The following is a 23,215-nucleotide window of genomic DNA, read 5'->3' as shown; positions in this document are numbered from 1 at the left end:
CAGTCATCTGTGATCAGTAACTGTTTGAAAATCATATTTTTCATTAAACTTTCCAGCTTATGGCTGCATTATGTCTTTAAGTAGGTGAATGAATCAGAACAATAGCTAAAGAAACCCTTGCAGAAGCTTAATTGCAAATCCAAAGTGAGGGCAACATTGCTGGTTTTGTAGAAGGGTTAGAAAACCTAAGCCAGGTTTCCTTAATTTTAAATGAAAGTTAATTGGTCTTCAGTGGTCTTCCCTGTTTCTCTCGTGTGGGTTGAATATGGAGGTCAGGGATCAATTTAACGTCAGGAAATTTGGATCTTAAAATTTGCAGGCTTTGAAGCATTTACACTCTCTTGCAGGTCTAGTAGTAGGTACATAAAACTGGAGGACACCTCTGTGGTTCCAGATACCATGTCAGATAATCTGCTGCTTTTCTTGATCAGACTCCGTTTCTAAACAAATTAACTCAGTAGTGACTTCTACAAGTTGCCTGACTGCATTGCTCATAAGATTAGAAGTCTCCTGAAGCCCAGTAGATTACTTCATGTATCAACATTATTGTTTACCTTCAGTGATTTTTCTTTCGTTGTCTGTATCAATGTGTATGATGCCTGGAGAGACATCATACAAGTCTCTGTCTTTGTTTTGTTAGACTAAGCAAATCTAACAGCTCTTTTTTTTCTAATAGAGTATTTTTATTTTGCTATAATTCAAGTTGTTTGTTCATCATGCTAGCCCTTCTCTATACCTTTCTGTTTCAATAAACCTTCTGGATTACAAGGGACTGGGAAGTGTAATGACAGTGTTTTTTTCTAGAATTTTAACATTGTCCATTACATTATTATATTTAATATTTCTTAAATAATCTTACTTCAGCCTTTGAGGTCATTCAGTTTCATCTGTTTCTTTTGAATGCTGTCAAGATTCTACAGGTCTCTTGCATATAAAGACTTAACCAGAAGTTACTACAACACATCTACAGAAGTGTGAAGAAAAAAAAAAAAAAGTCAAATAATAGTTATTCCAGTCCAATTTTGCATTTTTTTAGTACCATAATAAAAAGGGTGAGATAACTGAAAAGTGTTGCTTTTCTTCTGTTCAGGCAGCAACCCAAACTGTATATTTGTTTAATGTAAATTTTGGTACTTTTTTTTTTAAACAGGATGGGTTCTAGCATTGGCTTTTCAGGTGCTAATATTGAATCAGTTTGTATTCCTAGCTTTCTTGTTTGCATTGACTGATCAATTTCTTTAATTATGGTCTAAAGTAAGACAAAATGAAGAAGGCTTTTAGTTATATCTATGCAAAAAGTGTCAATCATTAGAACTTGAAAAATAAAAACACCAACATTTGTTAATAAAAATACAATTTTTACTATAAACTTACTTTCCTTTTCAGTACCTGTTCTACCATTAACTGGAATACTGGTTCTTCCATCTCTCTCATTAAGTGGTAAAAAAAAAAAAAAAAAACGCATAGAAATGTGAGGTTTTTACGCTATAAACCCACCATTTCTTGAGTGGATGGTAACAGCTTTGCATGTTTTCACCTGTACACGAATAGATAATACACTAACGGCACAAAAGCTGAAGCGCAGTGCACTATTAATTGCAGACTTCTTTCCAGTTATTTCCTGTAGTATAATATTTAAGATTATATGGTCTGTTCACACGTGAATCTGGTTCTTGTAATGGATGAAAGTCATAAAAGTTGCCACTAGCTTGTACTTCATTCTGAAAGCAACTGCCCAGCTCACTGAAGGGGAGAGCCCGGTGGAAACAAAATTAAAGGTTAAGAGGGTTCTTTGTTTTTTTGGCCTTTGGGAGGAAGATGTTTTTTGTGAAACGTGAAATTCACAATGATGTGTGAAAACATCGTTATGATGACTGTGGAGAAGAAATGGTTGGGTTACTTGTTGTCTGGTTAGAATCACAAAATATCTTTGATCTAGAAAAGCAACTGCTCTGATTATTACTTAGATAAGGCTAATTTTAAAAAATAACTTTTTTTTTTTTGAGATTTTCTTTATGTGATATGAAATACTTTATAATTTTACAAACAGTACAGAATCAGATCTCTTTATTATTCCATCAGCTGTTTCCCCAAACTGATTTAGATCTGAGAACATTCCCCATGTCTGTTTTATGCAAAACATCATGTGACTTTATACCTTTTTCTGAAAAGACGTTTGAAGATTTCCTTTGTTTACTGTTCATTTGAAAGTGGTGTTTCAACCATCTGATCATTAGTGTATGAATTCGAAGTTATTATTTACTCGCCTGTGAAATTAATATAGGAACATAGGCCAGGAGTCTGAAGAGATGTCCTGTTTTTAATAGCTTAACACCTTTTCCTGTAATTGCTGTATACCGTGTGAATGCTTTAAAGCAACGAGAGGAGGGTGTTTTTAAACTTTGATGTCTGGCGACATCTTACTAATGCAAAGAGTAAAATACGTCTTCATAAACATAGTGAAAGAGTTCTTAATCCTACTAAATGTTATTGTTACAGTGAAAAATTCTTCATTTTGTTGGCAATAAGTACAAAGTTTATTTCAATTCTGAAGGTTTTTATTGTAACAGATAAATGTGCAATACTACCTCAGTGCATTTCCTGCACTTTTTCTCTCTCTTTAAGCAAACTTTGCACGGTTTGTGGTTTGCAGCAGGGACGGGGAGGACTAGCATTGCGCGGTGAGGCTGTAGTGTAGTTCCCGGCACAGGACACCAGGTGGTGGCATGCTAGAATGGATGAATTGCCAGCCAGGGCTACTTGCAGACATTTTGAAAGTATGTAACTGCTTGTCAAATTTCAGTACAGTATTTTTATTTTATTTATTTATGTGAGAAACATTCAAATGCATGCTTTAAATTAGTTTGCATTCTTAAATAACTTAAGGTCACAGAAAAAAAAAATAAAAAGAGCATACAGTCTTACGAATTTGCATTTACATTTGCTGCTTCTGTTAATTATTTTGTGAACTTGGGAGTATATTAAATAGAGAGGGATAACTGAAAAATGTATAATTTGATTCAAAAGAGCAAGTAATAAAAAGCCAGGCCCAAAATACCTGCTGGGGTTTTGGGTGAGAGATTCTGCTGAGCAGTGAAAGGCCTTGACTCTGGATTAGAAGAGATTGGATCGTTAGGGGCAGTCTTGTTAACATTTTATTTGAGGTTAAGAAGAAAGAGGAAGGTCACCAGCTGAAAATACTTGGCAAATGTGCACATGTTTATGGGGTAATTGAAGCTACTTTTCTCAATGTTCAGTATTTCAGCTAATGAAGAATAATCTTTGCTAAAATTCACTGATTTTAATACTTTTATGGTACATATTTGGGAAGGAATGCAGACTTCAGTATTTTTCTGTCTGCCTATAGAGATCAGACAAATCTTTTTTAAAGATGCAAATCCAGTTCTGTATGCAGGTTAAGGGTATGTGCTGATGAAAAAAAATAAAGTCTTGTCTCAAATGCTGTTCAGATAAGCTGAGTTTTCAGAAATAAGCTGATTTTATAGTGCTACAAAGCATGCAATGACAGACATGAAATTTCAGATATAAATAAACTTGGCTTTTAAGGCTGTCTGGTCAGTCTTCTGCATTTATCCACAGTCTGTGATAACAAAGCTCTCTTACATGCAGAATTTACTGCAAGATCATGACTGCAGGGAAGTGTTATTAGTTGAGAAGATTAAAAAAACAAATGAACTTTAAGCTAATCTAAAGTAATGTAGAACTAAATTAGATAAGTGTCACAAATAATTTGTTTTGGCAGTAATGATGGCTGACTTGAGCAGTTGTCTCCTCGCTGCATGCTTGTGCCTTGTGCTGCCTGCTTCCTTCAGTTTCTTGTTGAAGATATTTTGAAGGTGAATGGTGAAGTTAAATAGGGAAAACTCTTGTCTTCCCCGGGGTTACTTTTTCTTTTAAGTAGTATCTGCTCCTGTGGCATGTAGAACACGCTGTATTGATTAATAGTTGTGCCAACATTGATTTGGGGGACATGCAGGGTTTAGGTGACTGTGTAAGGTCCTACAAGCAAATTTAACTATCTAATCTCAACCTGATCAAAAGGTCTTTCTCATTTATATTTATATATATGCAGCATTCAACAATTTTCATTGCTCTAAGAATGTGTTTAAGAAATAAAAAAATGGGAAATAACTGTAGGAAAAAAATTGGTTTATTTCAAAATACAAAGCAAAGAAAATTTGAAGATACATTTCTCTACCCTTCCTCCCCCCTCCACTTTCTTAGAGAGTTGGTATGTCATGCCCTAGAGAAAGGAGGTAAAAAACAACAACAACAAAACTAGTCACATAATTGAACATCTAGGATGCTATTTTGTTCTGGTATGAGTAAATAGTAAGTGAAACCCCAATTGCTAAATGTTACTTAATTTTAAGATCTTTTTTAAACGATACCTGAAATTAGAAATCCTGGAGCAATTAATCCTGTATTTTCAAACATAAGTATGCGTGTTGTTTTATTGTCAAGTTGCTTATCTCCCCACAGCTAACCTGGTTACAAATGCGGTGAATGTGTCGTTGAATCCAAACGGTGTTTTGGCATGGCTCGTCTTTTGATTTTAGTCCTTTGCTGCACTTCACTGTGGTCTGACTGTGATTTTTTTTTTCGGTGCTGCTTTGCTGTTTATGCACATGTATTTGTAAGAAGGTTGTTTGTTATCTTGCAGGCCCTCCTTCAACCCTCCCTCTAAGCACTCAAACCTCTAGTGGCAGCTCCACTCTTTCCAAGAAGAGACCACCTCCCCCACCCCCAGGACACAAAAGAACCCTCTCTGACCCACCAAGCCCACTACCTCATGGACCCCAGAATAAGGGCCCAATTCCTTGGGGTGAGTTTTGAACTGCAAAACAAAAAGGGCAGGGGAAAAGCCTTTATGCTGGATGATATATGATCTTTGGTTTCTTTCACCTGGTACTTGCTTTCCGATGATTGCAGCTTGATGTAATGTCAGCTCAGATAAATCAACAGTTCTGTCTTTGGGCACTGTAGCTTCCAGGCTTCTGTATCTGAGTCTCACTTGAGAAAACTTGAAAATATTCCACGCTTCCCTGGGGCCCAGCTCAGTCTCCTCTGCTGCCTCCCTCTCTCTACCCTTAGCTTCCCAGGCTGCTTCACCCCATCCCTCTCATCTGCTGCATCTTCTCTGCATCTGTTCTCTCACCCCTGCTGCTGCCCTGACCAGCCAATTGGTCTGGGTGGATCTCGATTTGGGGGCGGATGCCCCCCGGTGGGTCTGTGCAGTTCACCTGATTCCCAGAACAGCTCGTGGCCTGGGGCTCTGTGCCAAGTCTCTCCTGTACAGTGTTCACACCTACCTGGTGGGATGTGTTGTCTTACGTTTTCAGGTTTTGTGATGTTGTCTGTATGCAAACACGGATAGGTTTGCGTTCTTCTACCAGCAGAAGTTATACAGAAACAGCACTTTTTTTTTTTTTTTTTTTTAACAGGATACCTTTCTGACACAGGCTTTTTAGAAATTATTTTCCATTCTACTCAAATTCTTCCTCTTTGCAATAAATGTTTCTGTATGCCGTCAACTTCTCCCTATAGCTATCAATCTTAAGCCTATGTAATTTTCTGTAATTTTAGTCTTCCTGGCAGGATTTTCATAAATGCATAGATTTTTGAGCTGGAATCTACTACTTCCATAAGGGGGTCATTCATACACTACTCGTATCTTAGGAGTGTCCTCTTTCTATTTGCATGTCAACACAAAATTAATATCATAAATGCATAAAAGCACTTTTTCTTCCCCCAGCAAAGTGAGTTACATGTGTTAAATCCTGTAGTGCTCACGTGTAGAATGTTATCTGACTTAATCTAGGATTTAATATGAAGTGAAATACAGAGTCCAATGAAAAGTGAAACTTTTTTCTCAAGGAGTACAAAATGGCAATCTTTTTGATTATCTACTTTTTCAGACATCTGGGATAAGGAAAAATGTTTCCTATAGTCGTCCTCTACTATTTCAGAGGAAGTAAAGACGTAGGAAGAGCTTGGACTTTAAAAACTTTTTTTTTGTTTAAAGTCCAAATCAACTCCTAGAATACCATACACTAGAATATTACATAATGTAACACTAACAGAATGAAAGGTGTGGTGGGAGCCAATGCTAAGTTAGCGTCAACTTTTCTTTTAAAAAATACCAGGTAACCATTGAAGGAAACCAAAATACAGGAAGGTGCAAGTGTGGAGTTAGGCTTTTTTGTAGTGGAACATTGCTTCTTCTGTCTTTCTGCCTATGCTACATAGACTAAACTTCAGTGGATAGAAGAGGGGCATTTTCTCCTCCTTTTCTTAGCTGAGAACTGCACAAAACTTGTTTCAAAGTCCATTTGGATTTGAAGCAAGTATTAAGTTTTGTGTTTATAAAAGAGGAAGGCCCTTGTAGATACGAGCCTTTGTGGCTTTGGTGTAAGAATGTTGTAAGATGCTCACTGCTTTCCCTTTCAGAAGCTCCTTTTCTGTGTTGCTATATTTCTTGTAATTTTGAATTTCAGCTTTTGTCAAGTCTGTGCATTAGCTGAGGCTTCAAGCAGAACAATCCTTAGCTTATGTCTAAGCAAATTAAGTTACAATTCACATATGTTCTAGAAATGTCTTTTTGATGATGCTGGATTTCCATAGCAACCGTGAGATATTTTTATTTTCCATAGGATCTCTATGTGAAAGGCTTAGTTTGTTTTTAGTCTTAAAAATGTTTTGTACTTCTCCTTTCTTTTTTTCTTTAATATAAACAAAAACTTTTAGGGAGGCTCAGCCTTCTCTGTTTCATTTAGACCTCAATGCAGTAAGAATGCTATCTAGCAAGGTATGTCATTCTTTTGCATAGGAAGTATTGTGCATTCTCGGATCATTAAATGCCATTTTAGTCAATTTTGTCTCTGAAATAGATGTAACGTTTTTGAAGTTGGCTTTAAGGCTGTTGAGATATGCTGTAACATAAGGGAGAAGGGGGAACAAAAAAGACACTAAAACAAAGTAGTTGGATAATGATTAATGAAAGAAAAGCTTTCTGTTGAAGGAGCTGAGAAGAATGTGGGTTTGGATTTTACTACCTTTTGATATAATTGAATATACCCAGGATCTTGTTTTTACCATGAGTTAACGTTCAATTTATGGTAACATTATGGTAACAAGGCTTAAAGAATAGCCTTTGATTTAATGACTCTGTATGATAAAATACCAGTCCTTAGAAAGTTGATACTTTGTGAATAAAATCAAATTTGCGTTGATTTTTATAACGGTTTGCCTTATAATTCAAAATGTAAACATCTGCCATAAATATATTTGGATACTGGCCTGCAGTATCTCCCTTTCAGAGAAAATTGAAACACAGTATTCAAAACAAATGCCTTACAGCATCAACTCAGCAATGTAATTCAGTCTTCCCTTGACAGCAGATGTGAGCTAGCAGTGAATTCTGAAATGTGCTATATGAAAGGTCAGATTGGATTATTGAGGTCCCTGTAGCTTTCTCAGTTACTAAATTGTTAGCAAAGAATGATCTTTAAAATCTTCAGGCGTTGTATAGAGCATACTTGAAAGACTTTGGACTTTGCTTTAAGTTGCACCCTCTGCTGATCGTATTTCAGTTATCCTAATGTTCATTTTTGTAATTGTTTTTTTTCGCCTCAGGTAATGATTTGGGCCCACCTTCAACTAAGGCTGCAAATAAGTTTGAGGGGATGTCTCAGCAGTCAAGGTAAACATCTCCATATAAAAAGGAAGATGAAAATTTATCTAAATATAACTAATCTGTGAATTAGGAAAAAAAAAAAGTCTTTTGTATGAAGTAAAATCCTAGCTGCTTCTTCATTAGTTTTCTGCATGCATTACTGCCATACAAATACTTTGGCTTCATCGAGCCTCCTACGCTTCGTTCGTGGCTGCCCGTACACAATTCACCCTTTGAACAGGATGGACAGAATGACTTGTACCAGAATATCTGCCTGTTGCTCCTACAGAAGCGAGGCCTGAGCTAGGGAATGTTGCCTCGGATCACAGTCCGGCAGGACAAAAGTTTAATTTCCATGTCTCCTGACATTTCATGTTATCTGCTTTAATGTGAGGTCTCATACCCATAGCTGTGGAAAAACAAAACATTTCACAGTGTCACTCTTGATATAGGTAGACATAGAAGTTAGCTCTATAGCAGAGAGGGATCGTCTCGGTCCTCCAGGTTGACTCTCTTCCTTTCTGCTAGGTTTATGTGCTGACACACAAGTCTGTAGGAACACAAAACATTCATTTGGCCACTAGTTAAGTGTCTTTTTCAATAGATGGACTAGTAAGGATAGCCACATAGTCCTGTCACTGTTCGTTACTTCATCTGTGTTGCAATTCCAGAGTCCTTAGGTTCAAAGCATAGTAGTGGTAACAAACACGTGCCTCAAGCAGGATGATGGAATCCTTCTCTGGCCACAGATGTGTGTGGTCAGGACATGGAGATGGATGCGTAACATCATGCACGTCACAGGAGATGTGCAGATGGAGCTTGTGGACATGCTCAATGTGAGATCTGCCTTGCCTGGACAGGCTGTGTTTGTGTTCTTGGTAGCACAGCAGACTTGCCATATTTGCTGAATCCATCTAAGTGTCATTTGGTATTCAAAGAAAAAGTGGTGATGTTCTGCATCGCAAGGAGCTGGTGCCATACTTGATATGTGTAAGGTGACGGTAAAAGTGTGAGAGATGTGCTTGATGGTATTAGTTAAAGGCCTGGGTAATTACATGTTGAAGATTGAGTTTGGCTCTTACAGTTTTATGTCATGATGTATTTTAGCTTTTAAAGCCAGGAAATTAAGCTTTAGTGTTCCATTGTGCTCATTTTCAAAAGTTACCTTCAGAAACAAGGAGTACTGGGATCAAGGTTGCTGATGCAGCAGAAGACTCTGCTTTGTTAAATGTATACTGACGAGCTCGTCACTCCCCTCCCTTGTTTGAGTAATTACTCTGAAATTATACTGATTTTTATTTATTGATCAAATTTTTTCATGCCTTGAGTCTCTTTTGTAATGCTTTTTTGGGGAAGGAAATTGGAATCAACGTAAATATATCATGAAGAAGCAGAGCTAGCTATTACTTCATCATCTATGCTTAAAGAGCCTCTAAATGAGAAGCAATGAAGTTACCCTAGCAAAACGTTCAGAAGGCTGGAGTCCAAAGGCACAAACCTCGTCAGAATTGTAGCTTCATTAAAGCAGAACAACCTGTCAGATTATTTTCCCTTTTATGGCAGGGTTCAGCTGGTGCCAAGCCAGATGGTAGTTTAGGATTAAACTGAGTTAAGGAAGCAAGTATTTTATAAGATTGCTTGTTTGAGGAAACAGGTGTCACTGTTGTGTTTGGATCAGGGGCGAAACATTTTCAACAAATAGCTTATTTCCTTAAAGATCAGAGTTCATTTTAATGCATTGTTTGTTTTAAAACAAATAAAAAAGTAGCTCTTCTGGGGAGCCTCTTCCTAATTGAGTATAGAAAGCAAAAGGAATCACAACCATTTATTTATACATACTTGTAACTGATATTTGCAAAGCCTCATAGGGTTCAGTGTCCTAAGACAGTGAGTGTAGTATGTGTCTCAAGGAGAGCTACCTGTGACATAGGTAGACCTGGCTGCTGACAGCAAGTTACGAAAGTATAATTCAGTGCCTGTGATTGATGTGTAAATTGACCACATGAAAAATGAAAATTCCAATCTGCTAGTCAAGGTGTGGTGGTCTTATAAACGTCATCTTTGTGTTTCTTACTCACTGGTGTAAGAGTAGTTCTAAAAAGCATACAAGTATGTGCACAGATTTGTGTAATTCTTTTCCAGTCCTTTTCTATAAAAATGAGTAAGGTATGCTATTGTTGGAAGGATTGTGATTCTCTTTTTGTTGAAGTTCGTAGCAATTTTTGCAAAGTTGAGATGTCCTGTTATGAATTCCAGGGGTGAAAAAAAAAAAAAAAAGTCCAGAGTGGAAAGAAAGCATAGGAGGAAAGTTGATAATATGGAACTATCTCAGATTTTTGTACTGTAATGAAATACTCCCAGCTGTCCTGCTTGTATTGTTGCTTACCACTATGAGTAGCTAACATGGCTGTAACAGAAGTTCAGAAGTTGACAATGATGTAGGGTGTTGCTTGCCTGCAGGTACCAGTACTTGAGTAGCAGATATGTTTTTGCCTAATGCAGTTGCAGTTTTGTGTGCAGTTACACTCATGCAAGGCATAGACCCAGTCCTGGAAAACTTCAAACCACTCACGTAAAGGACAGTTGATATTTTAAATGATTCTATATAGTTATTTTAATATTGAAAGACTGAAGATTCTTTCAAGTTCAGGGTCTCTCCACTGAGCTGGTCTGGGCGTTCAGCTTCATCCATTTTCAGAGTACATTTTTGCACATTTTGTTTATAGAATAAATCTGCCCTGTAGCAGTAGAGCTGAGTTGTGTTTGTGTGTCCCTTTCTCTGTTTAGAAAAGCAGTCTGTTCTTAACAGCACTTTGAGTTTTGGGAGTGTTGCACAGAGAAGGTGACAAATTGGTTATACAAAAAAAAAAAAAAAAAAAAGTGGATTTTTCTAAATTATGGTTGTGTAGGGGAAAAAAATAGAAGAAATACACTTTATAACAATTGCACTAATAATTCACATCTGTTGATTTAGCACTGGGACTGCAAAGACTGCACTTGGCCCTAGAGTTCTTCCCAAACTACCTCAGAAAGGTAAGACTGTTTTTTGTGGGTATTGTCATAATTCTCTCTTAAATGTGTGTGACAGTATGTGTTTGTGTCAAATATACTGGTCTTTTCAGCAAAAGCTTTATTTCCAAAACACCACAAACCATGGAACTTTACATGGAACTTTAACTGAAAAGGTTTTGGAGATTGGGAAACTTTTTATTAAACTAAAAGTTAGTTAGATCTATAAAACGTAGTGAAAGAAGGAAAAAAAAAATCAAAACAATAGAAGCTGAAAGAGACCTCAGGAGGTCATCTGGTCCAATACCCCACTCAGAGCAGGGACAACTTAAAAACTAAACTAGTACTATAGATCGTCTTAGAGGTCCTTTCCAACCTGAATGATTCTACGATCCTATGAACTTTTTGACACAAGAGCAGGTTGTTGAATGCCATTTGCAACCACTTTTTGAGTATCTGGGTGGATAACTTCTCTCAGCACTCCTTTTTTCATCTTTGGCAACTGTTATTATTGAATTCTTTGCCTAATATCCATGTGTCCAATTTCTTAATATCTTTGAAACAAGTGCGTCCATTGTCGTGTTTTGGAAAACAGGGTTGTTGTCTTTTTAACTACTTGGAAAGGAATCTGGTACTCTTATGTGCTCATTTATATACGTATGTATATCAGTGACAAACTTGCTGAGATCATCATCCCAGTCAACACCTTATGGTCTTTTTCTTTTTAGAAATGCTTTTTTTATCCTCTTTAAATAAAACCTGCCTTACGAGTTCAAAGGTTTTTTGCACTTCTGCATCAGACTATAAAATAGTAAGCAGGCATACCTGCTACTTCCTCATAATACAGAATCCATCAAGAATACATTATGCGTGTATGAGTGGATGATTACTCAGGATTATAGAGCCTGAAGATCAGGAGGTGAATACTGCCTGTCCAAACTTTTAAAACTAGATGGCTGAACTGTAGAGCACAAACGAGTTCAACAGAAAATGCAAATGTGAAATTATTAAATGATAATTATGATATTACATCATCTTTTGAAAGAGACACTAATGGTATGATAGCATATGAAAAGTAGTATTACTCTACATTACAGTAGAGTAATGAAATCAACATTTCTTTGACTTAAATTTTCACCTGTAACCATCTATATCATTTTAATATGGGATCAATCAAAGCATAAGGCTTTGATAAGGGCTAGCATTGGTTTGTCATACTATTTATTTATTTAAGTCTCAAACCAATGTGGATGATCAGTGCTTGTACATTTCCTACTAGTTAAGTCTAGTAGCTGTTTTAATTGAGGCTTCTGATAATAGCTATTCAGTTTCTCCATGTAAATTATGCAAATTTTTGCTCTTTTGGTATAAATAACCATAAAACAGCATGAAAAGGTTCTTTGTAGTAGGTGATATCCAAAGTGAGTGGTGTTGCTTTCTTAGTAAAATGTCATACCACCTTTTTTGGCTGGTACAATACAATAAACCAATGTTGATTACAATATAAAATGATTTCTTCTAGTCAAAATTTGTTACTTTAGTTATGGATCACAACTTTTTTCTTCTTTCTCTCATTTTCCCTTGCATCTCCTTTAATACGAGGTTGTTTGGCTTGGGGACTTTTTGTTGTCTTCAATTTAAGTTTTTAAGGTAGATTTTAGTCAAGTAGCATTATACCATTAGAATTTTTCTTAAGGGAATAAGCAGTAGAATCAGCGCATGACACCGAGGAAAAGCTATTTTCATTTTCTTTCCATAAAATACATTATTGTAGAATATCTCCTCGTTAGTAAATTGTACACATTTAAAATCATTCACTTTAGTTTTAGTTTGAAAATCTATATTCCAGTTTGTTGTATAGGCTGTACACACATACACGGTCGCTTGCTCTCTTCCTTAAGATTTTATAGATACTAATCCCGAGACTTCATTTTGTTTTTGTATGAAGTTCAATTGTATGTATGAATAATTGGCATTAAAAAGAATTTTTATTGCAGTCACATCAGCGGGTTGATAGACTTCTTTGCAAAAGGCATATTTTTTTGCATTTTATATTTTTGTATCGAGTCTAAGTACCAATCACCTTATTTCACCACAAGTGGTTAATCTATAAATTGATACCTAGTAGCTGTTGGGTTAAGCACTCCTGGCCTCCAGTAGGGGCAATGAAATGAGACCTAGCATTGTCCTCAGCGAAAGAGGGTTAAGTGAAGTTGTGTTGTTGTGCGTTTGTCACAGACTAGGAGGACATATGGGTAGTTATCAGAGCTCGGTGAACATATGGTCATTATACCGTTATGATTTTGATATGCACCTCAGTTCTTTAATATTAAAATGAGATTGTGAATAAACATTCTTCTTTTGTTTTAGTGGCACTAAGAAAAATAGAAACCAGTCATCATCTTTCAATAGATAAATCCAATCAGCACACGGAAATGTTTAAGCCCTCACTGTCCATCGATATACCACATAAACCACAACCTGGAGATTTGCCCCCAAAGCCTCTGCCTCTGGAACTAACTCAGAAACCTCAAGTGGGAGATTTACCCCCGAAGCCTGGAGAACTACCCCCAAAGCCTCAGCTAGGAGATTTGCCACCAAAACCGCAACTTGGAGACTTACCTCCAAAGCCGCAAATGAAGGACCTTCCTCCAAAACCTCAGCTTGGAGAGCTGTTGGCTAAAACTCAAGGTGGAGAAGCATCACCAAAGCCTCAGCCCTCAGAGGCGAATCAAAAATCTCACTCCTTAGATCTTTCTCCAAATGTACAATCTAGAGACACCGTCCAAAAGCAAGCATCTGAAGAGTCTAATGACATAACGCATACCTTGCCAGAAACCCCTGTGCCACTTCCCAGGAAAATAAATATGGTAGGTATTATTCCAGCTAGTTAAAATCTTCCATGCAAGGCTTTGAAGTTTTCATAGGAGTATCTGTGCAAAAAAGAAAGCCCTTGAGCTAAGCACACAAAGCTGGTAAAGTTATGGGCTGGGATGGGGGATGAGGTTCTCTTTTTGTACTTCCAAGCAGCTTCAGCAAATCCTTGGGGTTTACAAGGCCTCTTGCATGCTGAAGCAAATACTAGTAATATAAAATGGTAGTCTTGGGAGCATGCTGATGTATTTAGATTTACTAGGGAACTTGGGCATGTCTATCTGTGCAAGTCATACTTCTGAGTTAATTGGTTTTCTCTGCTGTCTGCTGACTGCTTTGTGGATTACTGGAATATTTATATATTTGATTTTTGTAACTGTTAAAAATTATATTAGCACCTATTAGTGCTGACCGATATTAATCGGTAGATTTTAAAAAAAAAAAAAAAAAAAAGTAAATTACAGGTAAACTGTGACAAACTTGTGAATGTTCCTGTCATGAATATTTGATGTAAGTGTACTTATGTGGTTAACAGAAGTTCAGATATATTGCTCAATTTCTAAAATAGACCTGGCTGGATGGTGTGCCGTAACGGAGCTGGGGCTATAACTAGGTTCCAAGTCTCCTTGCTCAATCCCCAGTTCATCTTGCTATTCATCTTGCTAGCAAGTGCAATTTCCATCCAACGGAGGCTTTTTTTTCATGCATATGTATATTGAAATCGTTTTATGAAACTCCAGAGTGCTCTCAAGATTTTCGTCATTAAGAATACATCAAAAAGGAGCTGGTTTTGCTTGTCAAATTGGCTATGCAAAGCACTTATGTGAAAGGAAATGTGACTTCCGTTCTGGTAGTGAAAGCAGAGGGTGAGTTTCTCCCTTCGTGTGCTTGTTTGAGAAAGAACACTTTGTGTAGGGCCATTATTCTGCCTGGCTTCTGTGCTTGACTTGTCTGTAACTTCCTATCTGAGCTGAGGAAGACAGTTGGTGCTAGGGCTTCCTGATCACTCTGGAGATTAGATTAAAAATAAAAAAGTCCAGGGATCTGATCAAAAGGTGTCTGCAACTATGATTTGTTTGTTTATGTGCTTTTAAATACAAGGAAGCAAATGACACTGGTCAGCTATTTTCCCTTTCTAATAGAGGGAATGACAGCAAATGGTGGATAAGGTTTTTGGGTTTGTGTTTTTTAAACTCTTCCCCTATTTTATACAGAAACATCACGAGTAAAAATTCAGTGTTCTCCAAATTCAGCCGTTTTCATATGTTCAGTACATTAAATGTTCCTCTCTTTTGGAGTGATCAAAATGATGATGTATCCATGATAATTACCTTCCACTCCTCTGCTCAGCATTGTGTATGCACATACAGCTTTCTTGTCCACTGCACTTCTTTTTCCTCCAGCAATAATGTGCAAGAGTTCATCTTAAATGTGTTTTGCTTGCACTTTCAACCTGTCGCTATTTCCTCTCAGCACAAACTGATGAAATACTACATGACAGTGCAACATTAAGACCTGTGAGAACAGCCACAAGTACGTGTGGGTACTTCAGTCTTGTTTTTGCCTGTTTAGCTACCAAATAGAGGAGCAAAGATTAGTTTTCGGAAGTTTTAGAAAACCGGTTGTTCAAAATTATTAGGTAGAAATACCAACACTGATAACACATAAGGTATTGAAAGGATATTTTTCGAGAAATGAAGCCTATTCTGAATGCTTGTAAAATAACATAAATAACATTGAACACTTGTGTGTGTTTTATAGAGGAAAAAAATGCTTTTTAAACAATTGTTGAGTGGAAATAAGAACATAAAGGGATTATTTAATGACTATAACAGCTGATTAATAATTGGTCTTGAACAGAAATACCGTGTTTCTGAATAGATACTAATATTGAGATACAGGGCTGTGATTTTTTTTGTGTGTTTTTTTGTTTATAGTTGCAAATTACATGCCCTGGAATTACTTTCATTTTTTTCACACACCAGTACCCCAGTCTCTGTTCTAAAAACATACACTTTCTTCATATCCATCCTTTTGTAAACCTTCCCAAGTTTAATACCACCTCAGGCTCGAATTCTTCTTTCTACTTCTCTTCTAGCTGAAAGGAATAAAATATTAAAATGTTGTCTCTAGTACTAGGCAAAAAGAACCAGGAACAACTTCAGGTGTTTTTTTTATGGGTTCTTACAAACAGAGTTGCACACAGTCCTCTAAGGTTAGAGGAATAAAACTTCTAGCAGTCTCCTTGCTGAATGATACAATTTTTATCTGTCAAAAGTAGTTGTGTCCCTTCATCCAGTGAGCATTGATTGGAGCTGTTTGCAAAGCTTCTCTGGAGTTGAAAGCTGGGACGGGCTCCAAATATCCATTAAAATTGAATTTCAATCCCTTGCGATAGTTAAGATTTCTGTTCAAATTACCTGAATTTATTAAAAAAAAAAAAAAAAAAGAGAGAAAGCATTTTTGAAGTAATTTCTTGCTGCAGTAAATCCTTCGGGGGGAGGGGGACAAAAAAACCTTCTTTTGATCTCATATGAATTTCACCTAAGGTATTTCTATTCATTTGTCTCAAGAGTACATTTTTTCTAGTCTTAACGTTGTGTTCACTGCATCACCTCTTACGTATGTAATTGTTGTTTTTCTATAACTTCAGTGTGAGTGCTGCTTGCTATGCGTCTGTTCTGCTGTTGAACTGCAAGCATTTTTTATTTTTTTTTTGCCAAAACGCAGAGGGTAGGTAACAGCAAAGAGAAGACTCCCTAGGAAATTTCCTCAGTGAAGTTACTTTTGGCGCAAATTCCTCTAAACCTGCTGACTTTTTCTTTGTAGCCCTCCTGCTTCTCATCTCCTTCTGCTCTTCTTGTTTTTTGCATTCTTGTTTTCTGACTACTTCTGTTCAAAGAGGAACTGCAGTTTCTGAAGAAGTGTGGGTATAAAAACACAGGACTTTCAAGCAGCAGCATATTTCTGTGAATATAAAGTAGCAGCATATTTCTGTTCACATTGCTTACTTAGTCTATTTGGAAATAATTTAAAGCATTTTTCCTGCCATGAGAAACATATGTTCAGGGAGGAGTCCATGGCTCAGGCTTTTTCACATGAATTAGCAGCATGCAGCAAAATATGACCTAGAAAATACTTGGACTCAAAACAGGGGAACTGTGAGAATATCTATTGGAAACTATCATCACAAAATAATGCTGCCATCTGAAATTGTGATTCTTTTTAATAAGAAATCACTAACATTATGGATCAAAACCCATTCAGAAATAATTTCCAGATTCAATACTATAAGCAGATTTGAAGTCAGAGGATACTGTATTTTCCTGCTAGACCCAAACCCCAAATTTAAAGGAATACTGGGATTTAAAGGCAGCATTTTCCTCAGTCTGTACCACTCCTGTAGTGTTCAGAGGAGATTGGAATTCATTTTCTGCCTTTTTTTTTTTTTTAGTTATGTATGTGTTGTAGGAGAAAGGGTGGTTGTGCATTGGAAGAATGTAATGACTTTATTTAAGCTTTGATGGAAGATGTGTAGGATACTTATGCAGTGCACTAGGTATAAAAGTCTCTTGGGAGTTCTGAATCTTAAGAAAAAACCTAGACCTGTGTAGGTATCTTCCTTTTTCTCTTTTTTTTTTTTCCTTGTTGAATTGTAGTTTTTAGATTTTCATGCCCTAATTACAGAGAAGGAAATTTGGTGGGCTTCACATTTTCGTAACACAAAGCATAACTGGAAGGTATAACTCATTCGGTACGTTTTCGCTGTTCCTCATGTCTTTCATCTAAAACTTCTCTGTATTTTTAGGGAAAGAACAAGGTTAGGCGAGTGAAGACCATTTATGACTGCCAGGCAGATAACGATGATGAGCTCACATTTGTTGAAGGAGAAGTAATTATTGTAACTGGTGAAGAGGACCAAGAGTGGTGGGTATGTATCTTTGCCTTTTATAGCTCCACAAAACTTCCTTACGACTTTTAAAGGACAGCCTCTTTTTTCTTATATTTTTTTGTAGTTGTTGTTCTGTTGTTTTTTGTTTGTTTGTTTGTTTTTTGTTTTTTTTTTTTTTACTGGGAAGGAAGAGGAGAGGAACACAGCAGGGGCAGGTTGTTTTGCACAAACAGATGTCCAGCATTTAAACTCATGTTAGAAGAGACCCCCTTTTTCTCTTAGGGTCTGCAAGGTCCTGGGAGTCTGCTAGCAGCATTCTGACTAGGTTTGGCTTTATCGCAGGCTCATAACAACACATCTAAATTTATTTATTTACGTAAATTGGGCTGTATCATACTCTAGCCTTCCATCAAGTAAAGAGGATGTGTCATATCTTCACCCTGTTTAGCATGCTTACGCTCTTCATGAAAAATGGGAAGTGTAATTATCTGCAGTGCACCAGAAATGATAACTTTTATCTATAGGGGCTGCTGGGAGTCTGAAAAACTATTTGAAATTAGTGCTCCCAGTTGCTGATTCTTTTTCCCTAAATGAGAGGTAGCCGATCAACATTTTCTCCCATCCTGTGTCATAATTTTGTATCATACTCCTCCCCCCTTCTCTATGCTGTTGTCTTTGGTTATTTAGTGCTAACCTCAGGCTTTCTCAGCCCTGCTCAGGGGCTCCAACCTCCCTTGAAACTCTAATTGTTGTTTCCAAAGCCCTCCTGCATCAAACTGCCCCACCTGAGAGTTATTACGGGGGAAAATGAGACAGGTTGCCTTCAATTTGATTAAAACAAATTCTTCTTGCAGTGCTGCCTACGATTTCCTAATCTAAGTGCGATGCAATCTTTGCTGTTTTGGTTCTAGCTGCATGGTTTCCTCTCACTGATCAGCAGGGCATTGAAATGTGGAAAAGTTTCAGCTGAAAAGATGGTATCAAAGGGGCAACAGGCAGCAAAAAGCTGCTGTATTCGCCATACCATTCAGTCCACGATTATAGTTTTGTTAGCTGCTGATTCTGTTTTGTGAAGTACGCAGGGGTTTTATGAAGCCACATGCCTGACAAATTCCATGAAGCGCTCCGGTTCGAGCATTTCTGAGGGGGGAAATGAGTGCTGTTGACTCATACGTTTCAAAAATTTGGCTCCACAAGAGGAAATGGCCAGCCCTGCATGTTTCCCCTTCCCATTTTGTTAGTTCGTGGAAGAGGAAGGAGGCACATTATTATTCTGAAAGTAGTGAGCAGTGCTGTAGCAGGATGAGAAGAGGGTTATGTGGTCAGTCGAGACTGCTACCCCCGTGCTATCAGTTTGACAATTGTTTACGATAAGGCATTTTGAACGCGAAAAGTTCATATAGAAAGTGCTGTCTTTGTTAGAAGTTGCTTGAAAATTTCTTTATAAATGACTATTATTCAAAGTATGTAAGAAATTGTATATGGAAAGTGCTTAATGAGACAATGCTGTCGTTTGTTACAAACACTACTATGCACATAAATCGTTAGAAATCATGCTATAATTGAATGAGCAAACAGCTAGGCCTTTATCACTTCAAATAAGTGAATTTTATCTAGGATTTATTGTATCCAGCAATGCAGATTATCATAAGTAACTTCACAATTGTAAGCAGGCATTCCCTCAAGTGAGATGTTTAGCATTATTCAGTTAACTAAGATGAATGCTTCTGAGAGACACGTGCCTTGTTACTGCAAGTTAATCTGTCAGAAAATAGAGAGTCGGCCTTCAGTTTTGGTGAGGTTCTTGAAATTCAGTGGTGTATATAGCCCCTACAGGCTTCTAAATTCAGCTGTAGCTTTGCTCTCTTTAGCTGTAGTTGGCTTGTCTTATTTATAATATGCTCGTGTGGTTTTGTTTTGCTCCTTTACAAAATTCAAATGTATGCCTTAAACTATCAAAGAACTTGCGGAGGCTCCATAGTATCTATGCAATTCAGCTGGTTTTTAATGGAATAAATGCTGTTTGTGAACAAGATATGTATGCAGATTTACATTTTTTTTTCTCTTGTGTTGCAGATTGGCCACATCGAAGGACAGCCAGAGAGGAAAGGGGTCTTTCCAGTGTCCTTTGTGCACATTCTGTCAGACTAGTAAAAACAAACAACAAAAGAACTAAACTTGAGCATTGCACATTCTTCATGCAAGACGGGCTTTTTAGCAAAAGCAAACGCTGCTGCCTCCCTGTAATCCTGTGCACAATTGTATATATAGCTGCTGTTACAAATTAAGAATTCATTTAAGTTTCACCTCATGAGGTTGAATTATATGTTTTGTAAATATACTGTGTTATTCTGCCTTTGCCAGTATTATGGTAGCCTTGGAACCTGGCACGCCTTATTGGGTTCGTTGAAGCCATCCTCGGCATCTAGCACTTACATCTCTGTCTAAGCTGTTAAAAATATGTATGAACTGCCAGCTTTCCAAACATAGGTGGTCTCCATCAACCATGTAACTGTACAGAAAGGACTGTTCCTAATAACTCGGTATTCTCAATATACAATTAGCAGAAAGTTAGAATGAGTGAATGGTTTTGGACAATTTAAAAATCAGTCTGCAGTTTCTAAGTGTATGCAGTTTACAGCTATGAAACCCACTTCGGTATTTATTTAATATAGTGCTCAGTTAAGTGTAATTATGAAGACAAATATTCACTGACTTTACAGATAACAGTAATGTTTTATGGTGTGCATACAGCATTTCATGTTTATATTATGTGGACCTATGCCAAACTGTGATTGCAGTTCCCCTGTGATATTACCTCACTTTGACAAGTTACAAATTTATTTCATCCGAAAACTTATTTTAATGAAAATTAGTCATTGTTCTTTCGTAGATATATGTGAAATTTGCTGGTTTCTTTCACTGAATTCTTAGTAACCAAGGACTTCTAGAAAATGTTAACTGTTGACATTATGCATGCATTTAGATGCTTACTTGAAACCTGCCTTTGTACAAAAGTAGTACTGTAGTCATATAGCTACATTTGAAGAAGAGAACATTTTAACTTAATTGCTATTCAGATTAATGTGAGCTTGCAACAGTATTTGTTTATAGCTAAATTGGCTCTTTGAAAAATGATTTTGTGGGTTCTTTTTCCTCTGTCTTCAACCTTGCTAAAAGTTAGTTATCTAAATAAAATTTCTTAAGTGGTGGTATAAGGATAAATTTAAATTATTTTTAATTGCTTTAGAAAGTGGAAGTTAATACGACCTTTCATGCATTTGATCAGGCTGTTAATAACTTGGATGACAAGTATCGAGCTGGTTTTAGTAAAGTTCACTAAACAGTAACTGTAGTAGTCTCAATTCAAAGCACCAGCTAACAAACATTATTATAAAACTAATTGGTAAGAAAATCATTAGAAGGCTGCATTTGACCTGAGGTTTCTTGAAAGTTGGTTTAAAGCTGCATTGCCAGAAAAAACTTACATGCATTACCGAAAACTTTCATTAACTGTGTCACTTTCAAGATCATTTCTTAACTTTGAAACATAATGCAATTGTGGTTTTTCCCATGGTTTGTCTGTAGCGGGTTCCATAACTTCCATACGTAGCTTTGCATTACTTGTGTTAAATGTTATTTTGGCTTCAGTACCTAGCAGTGCGATTTCAAAGCAGATTGTCTTGGCTGCATGGAAAGATTTTCATTTCATAAAAGCACATCTCAGGCTCTCTGAGGGCTTTCATTTTTAATTCAGTTTTACAAGACTGTAGTCAGTGAATATTTAATTCTGTTTGTGGTTAATATGGAAACAAATACGAGTCTAAACCCCAGATGGAAAAAAATGGAAAAACATTTATCAACTGTTAATGGTTTTATCACTTATGATAAAAGTTTATTAAAAAAATAAAATTACACAATGAGTGAGCAAGCCTGCTGGCATCTAATCTTCAGTATTACCAGTTCCAGTATTTCAGACTTTACTCTGTTTTTTTATGGAAAGGAAGTCAGGATTAGCATTTATTTAGCATTCCATTTTAGCCATTAATACAATGTTTTAAGTTGCATTAAAGAACAAAACCTATTCACTTTTGTGGTCAATTGTATTTTTAAGTGATCTTGAAATAAACTGATAAAAAAGCAAACCATATAGAGAAAACCTAGGCATGTAAAATTATGTAGAGTCAAATGTCTATTCTTTTCTATGCTCTTTAAAATAGTATACATATGCATTTTATAAAATTAAATGAGTTCCATCGGGAACAATAGTTCTGTTTATTCTGGCTTATTGTGGGTCATAAGAAATCTGAAAATGTATGATATTGATTGAGTTTAAGTACAGTATTATATTTGAACTCAATGAGCCACTGTCTGCGATTTTGTACATGACATAGTATTTGGAAAGTCTAAATCTTTATGGAAAATTAGCTGATAGGGGCTGGGGGGAGGGCCAGGGGAAGGTGCCCCCAGAGGGGGAAGTATGCTCTGCAGATGTCTTATTTACTGTTGAACAACAGTTGCTATTTATTTTTTTATTACATTGAACATCACATGTACAGAAATCAGATCTGATCATGCCACTAGTTAAAATCTTGAATTCTCATTGAATGTTAAGGTAAAACATCAGTACACATGTCTATTCACATGTATTTAATGTGACAGTTTTTGAGTACTGTATGTGTTAATTTCTACTTTTTTAATATTTAAAATTGCTTTTAAATAAATGTATTCAGTTGATCCCAGATATCTGAACCAAGGCCCTTTTGTCAACTGGAATATCATCCAGGGAGAAAGGTTGGATTCCCAACAGGTAGAACTTCAACACTTGACATGTTTCCTCTTGACTATAAACCACCCCTTCTGTAGTGCCATTTAAATGTGTTAACAGTTGTTAAATATGGATGCAATCCCCTTTTTTTCTGGAAAACTTGACTTACTAAAATTAGCATCGAAACATTTTGGTCCATGAGTTTCAATTTGCTTTCTCTGTGGCTTCAGTAGGCCCCGTGGAAACCCCGGTGTGTCTTTGTTTTCTAAAGCTGGCCCTTCTGGTTGAAAAGAGCTGCCCAGCTTGGTCCTCTGCCTTTCTGCCTTGTGAGTCTGTAAGCAGGAAAACCAAACCCAGCAGCAGCCCTCAGCCTGACTGGAGCAGTATTAACCTTTCCCGGACGGAGGTGACGTTATTGCTTAGAATTTCAGGTCTGATCCAGCGCCTAGATTTTATTTGCCCCCAGCTGGGTGCTTGGAAGTTTTTCATTTAACACCCAACTGCTCCAAAAACGAACAAGTCGCTTGAAATTACTTTCTCATCCTTTAGCCGGAGGAAAAGTTGGAGCATAGAGTTATCAGGTCTGGTTTGTATCAAAAATAGTAACTGCAACAGCACGGGGCTCAGGAGGCTGCTGCGATGAGGTAGCTTCTTGAGCGCTGTGCTGTAGTGCAGGCATCGCCTGGGTTCTTCGTGGAATATTTTGCTCAGTTTGGGGTTTTGAATTTGCATAGCCTACACATTTTTGGAGGAGGGGGAGTGAAATGTGGACCAGGGAGCAGGAGAAGCAGTCTGGTTAAATAGTGGTGCTCTTGCTCTGTTTCTACCTTGTCTCAGTATTTCACACAGCAGCATTCAGAGATCTGCTGATTCCAGTAACCTCAGTCTTTGTCCTATTATTTGCTCTTCACTGACATGCATGATTTCCTTTTGCAAGCCAAAATTGAGGTGGGTATTTCATGTACTGTTTGGTGCT

General features: G+C 37.0%; 1 protein-coding gene across 5 annotated transcripts in view; it reads left to right on the top strand.

Moving 5' to 3' along the window:
- The window catches only part of ASAP1 (ArfGAP with SH3 domain, ankyrin repeat and PH domain 1), a 176,077-nt gene extending 153,864 nt beyond the window's left edge, over positions 1-22,213 (top strand). For 3 of the 5 annotated variants that reach the window (XM_084508985.1, XM_084508984.1, XM_084508983.1), the window contains exons 25-30: positions 4,685-4,846; positions 7,657-7,723; positions 10,671-10,729; positions 13,076-13,575; positions 17,388-17,510; positions 19,548-22,213. In XM_084508985.1, coding sequence (XP_084365111.1) covers positions 4,685-4,846; positions 7,657-7,723; positions 10,671-10,729; positions 13,076-13,575; positions 17,388-17,510; positions 19,548-19,622 — 986 coding nt within the window. In that variant the 3' untranslated portion in view covers positions 19,623-22,213. Of the gene's footprint in view, positions 1-1,386; positions 1,441-4,684; positions 4,847-7,656; positions 7,724-10,670; positions 10,730-13,075; positions 13,576-17,387; positions 17,511-19,547 lie in introns of all 5 variants that reach the window. The other 2 variants (XM_084508987.1, XM_084508986.1) reach the window with 2 other exon arrangements.
- Positions 22,214-23,215: the final 1,002 nt, after the last annotated feature.

The sequence above is a fragment of the Aythya ferina genome (genome assembly GCF_964211825.1).
Source record: "Aythya ferina genome assembly, chromosome: 2".
Lineage (NCBI taxonomy): Eukaryota > Metazoa > Chordata > Aves > Anseriformes > Anatidae > Aythya > Aythya ferina.
The sequence above is the reverse complement of the archived record's forward strand: the minus strand, read 5'-3'. Positions and strand labels throughout refer to the sequence as shown.